The sequence below is a fragment of the Pteropus vampyrus genome, unplaced genomic scaffold, assembly GCF_000151845.1.
Source record: "Pteropus vampyrus isolate Shadow unplaced genomic scaffold, Pvam_2.0 Scaffold114, whole genome shotgun sequence".
In the NCBI taxonomy this organism is placed as follows: domain Eukaryota; kingdom Metazoa; phylum Chordata; class Mammalia; order Chiroptera; family Pteropodidae; genus Pteropus; species Pteropus vampyrus.
The window spans coordinates 539069-541581 of NW_011888895.1; the positions used below are offsets into that span (position 1 = coordinate 539069).

The 2513-nt window shown below is 48.1% G+C and overlaps 1 protein-coding gene across 3 annotated transcripts in view; it reads left to right on the forward strand.

Moving 5' to 3' along the window:
- The first annotated feature begins 6 nt into the window (after positions 1-6).
- PIGP (phosphatidylinositol glycan anchor biosynthesis class P) overlaps positions 7-2513 on the forward strand; it is a 7570-nt gene continuing 5063 nt past the window's right edge. Inside the window, exons 1-2 of one of the 3 annotated variants that reach the window (XM_023533861.1) lie at positions 7-116; positions 594-697. In XM_023533861.1, the coding sequence (XP_023389629.1) occupies positions 616-697 (82 nt within the window). In that variant the 5' untranslated portion in view covers positions 7-116; positions 594-615. The other 2 variants (XM_023533859.1, XM_023533860.1) reach the window with 2 other exon arrangements.

Consider the following 2513-nt stretch of genomic DNA (forward strand, 5'->3'; position numbering starts at 1 on the left):
GTGCGCCTGCGCCCGGGCGGGGGGCGTCGTCTCCACTCGGCTGTTCGCTGGGCTTTTCCTCTCTCGCCCCCCTGCGGCTCCAGGGTCGGCGCTTGCGCAGGGGACTCAGCGCTGAGGTAGTCGAGCTGTTGGGAGGGGCTCAAATGGGCGCTTGAAGGACCCCGGGTCGAGGGTCACCCCCTTCATCCTCGAATGAAATACAGAAGCGCTCCCGCACCCCCGAGAAGGCAGAGGCTGCTCCTGGGCGACGCGGCCCAGGCCTGAAGAGGCCGCCCGGGCCTAGTCCCCCGACCTGCCCTGCCTTTCCCGCAGGGAGGCGAAGCCTGCAGAGATGGAGGCGCCTCTGTCCCTTCTCAGCCATCCCCTCCCCTCCGCGGCAGGGTGTGCGCGTGCACGCGAGGTTTGGGGGCTGGAGTGCGCGCGTGCAAGCGGGCGTGTGTTTTGGAGGTGTGTGCGCTGGATGGCAGTTCGCAGTGCTTTAGGCTGGGAAAACCACCGCAGAGGCTGTGCCCGTAGCCAAGCGATGAGATTGTCACAGGCCCGTGATGAGGGGGAGTACGTCACTGACGGGTGATTGTGTTTCTTCCCCACAGATTGTCTAAAGCCACAGGGAAAATGGTGGAAAATTCACCGTCGCCATTGCCAGAAAGAGCGATTTATGGCTTTGTTCTTTTCTTAAGCTCCCAATTTGGCTTCAGTAAGTACTTTCCTGATGGATGGCCACGGCCTTTTGCTTGTGTTCAAGGACAAGGAAATTATTGCATTCGTTCTTAAAATACACCCACATGAACTGTGATGCCTTCTACCTATGTTTCTTTCTAAGAAAACCTAAAGGGAACTCATGTTTGTTCAGGGTGTTCTATATGCCAGATACTAGCCTAAAAGATTTAATCTTAAATATTTATACAGCACCAGACGGGATTGCAAAGTGAATAAAAGCCAGTCTCTGTGGTCTTGGTCTTATGGACAAGACAGACAAGTAAATCTACAATTAGCAGTGTGGTAAGTGTCATAGGAGCCCAGTGGAGAGATATGAAATCAAACTGGGAGATTGGCTTTCTTCCCAGCTAGAAGAAGGAAGGCCTTGAATGAAGGGTTTGGAAGTGAGTGAGTTGGCGTGACTCCAGTGCAGCATGTGGGAGCCAGGGAGTGAAGGGATCTGGCTAGAGTCAGGTGGCTTCACATCCTGGACCTCATTGGGTCCCCATAAGATAGATCCCTTTGTACAGGTGAGGAAACCAGTGCTCACTGGGACAGTAATATCCAGTCACACAGTAGGCCCGGGTCTCTCCCCAAAAGGATTTAAGAATCACGAGGAAAACAAGGGAGAAAATTGAGTGCCCATGATCCAACTTCTTGGAATTTTGCAGAAACCAGGGAGGTGGGGTTGTGATAGTGCCTCTGAACCTTAACTACTTCAACGTGGCCTGCCAAGCCATTGAGAGGGAAGCCTGTGAAGTGAAGTCACAAATTGAGTTCAAATCCTGACTATTCCATAGATTGGCTGTGTGACCTGGGACTGTTAACCAATCTGAGCCTTCACATTCTTCATCTAATAGTGTTTATTCAGTACTTATTCACAAGATGGTCTTATGAGGTAAGTATTGTCCTCATTTTACATATGAGAATACTGAGGCACACGGGGTTTAAGTAATGTGCCCAAGGTCACACAGCCAGTAAATGATAGAGCTAGAATTTGAACCCAGGTACTGGATTGGCTTCATTTTGCTCCTTCTTATGGCTGTTGTGAGGATTAATTGCCATAATTTATGCAAAGCACTTAAAACAATGCATAGAAACAGTAATACTTAAATGTTTGCTGCTGTTATTACCAGCAACATCGTCTTTTTTGTAAATCCCTGTTCCATAGTGTATTTGAAGGATTGGAAACTACACAAATAAAAGCAGTAACTTTAAGACCTAAATCCAGTAATACTCAACAAAAATTAATTCAACAAATTTTTGAGTGCTTACTATGTGCCAAGCACTGCTATAGGCAAAGGAGGAGCAAACAGTCAAAAATCTACTGTTTTCATAGAGTGTTCATTCTAGTGGGTCAAGAAAGCCCCACTAGACAAATAACTAAACCATATACAATGTCAGACAATAACATGTACCAGGGGGAGAAATTCAGCAAGACAGGAGGACGTTGCTGTTTTAAATATGGCAGTCCTAAAGTGCCTCACTGAGATGAGGTTTAAGCACAGACATGAAAAGAGAGAGCCATGTGGCGATCTGGAGCAAGGAGCCAGTGTGGAAACCCTTAGGAAGAAGCATGCCTGTGGGTTCAAGGAACAGATGGGGGTCAATGAGGTTGAAGCCTGAGAAAGTGAGGTAGAAAGTAACTGGATAAAGGAGTTCAGAGGTCAGTTCCCTGCAGTTACAGTAAAGCTAGGTGGCGGGTGCAGGAGGGTTACATGGTTCCCTACATTGAGATAGTTGCTATTTAAAAATGAGATGATTGTCTTAGTCTGCTCAGGCTGCTATAACGAAACACCATAAACTGGGTGACT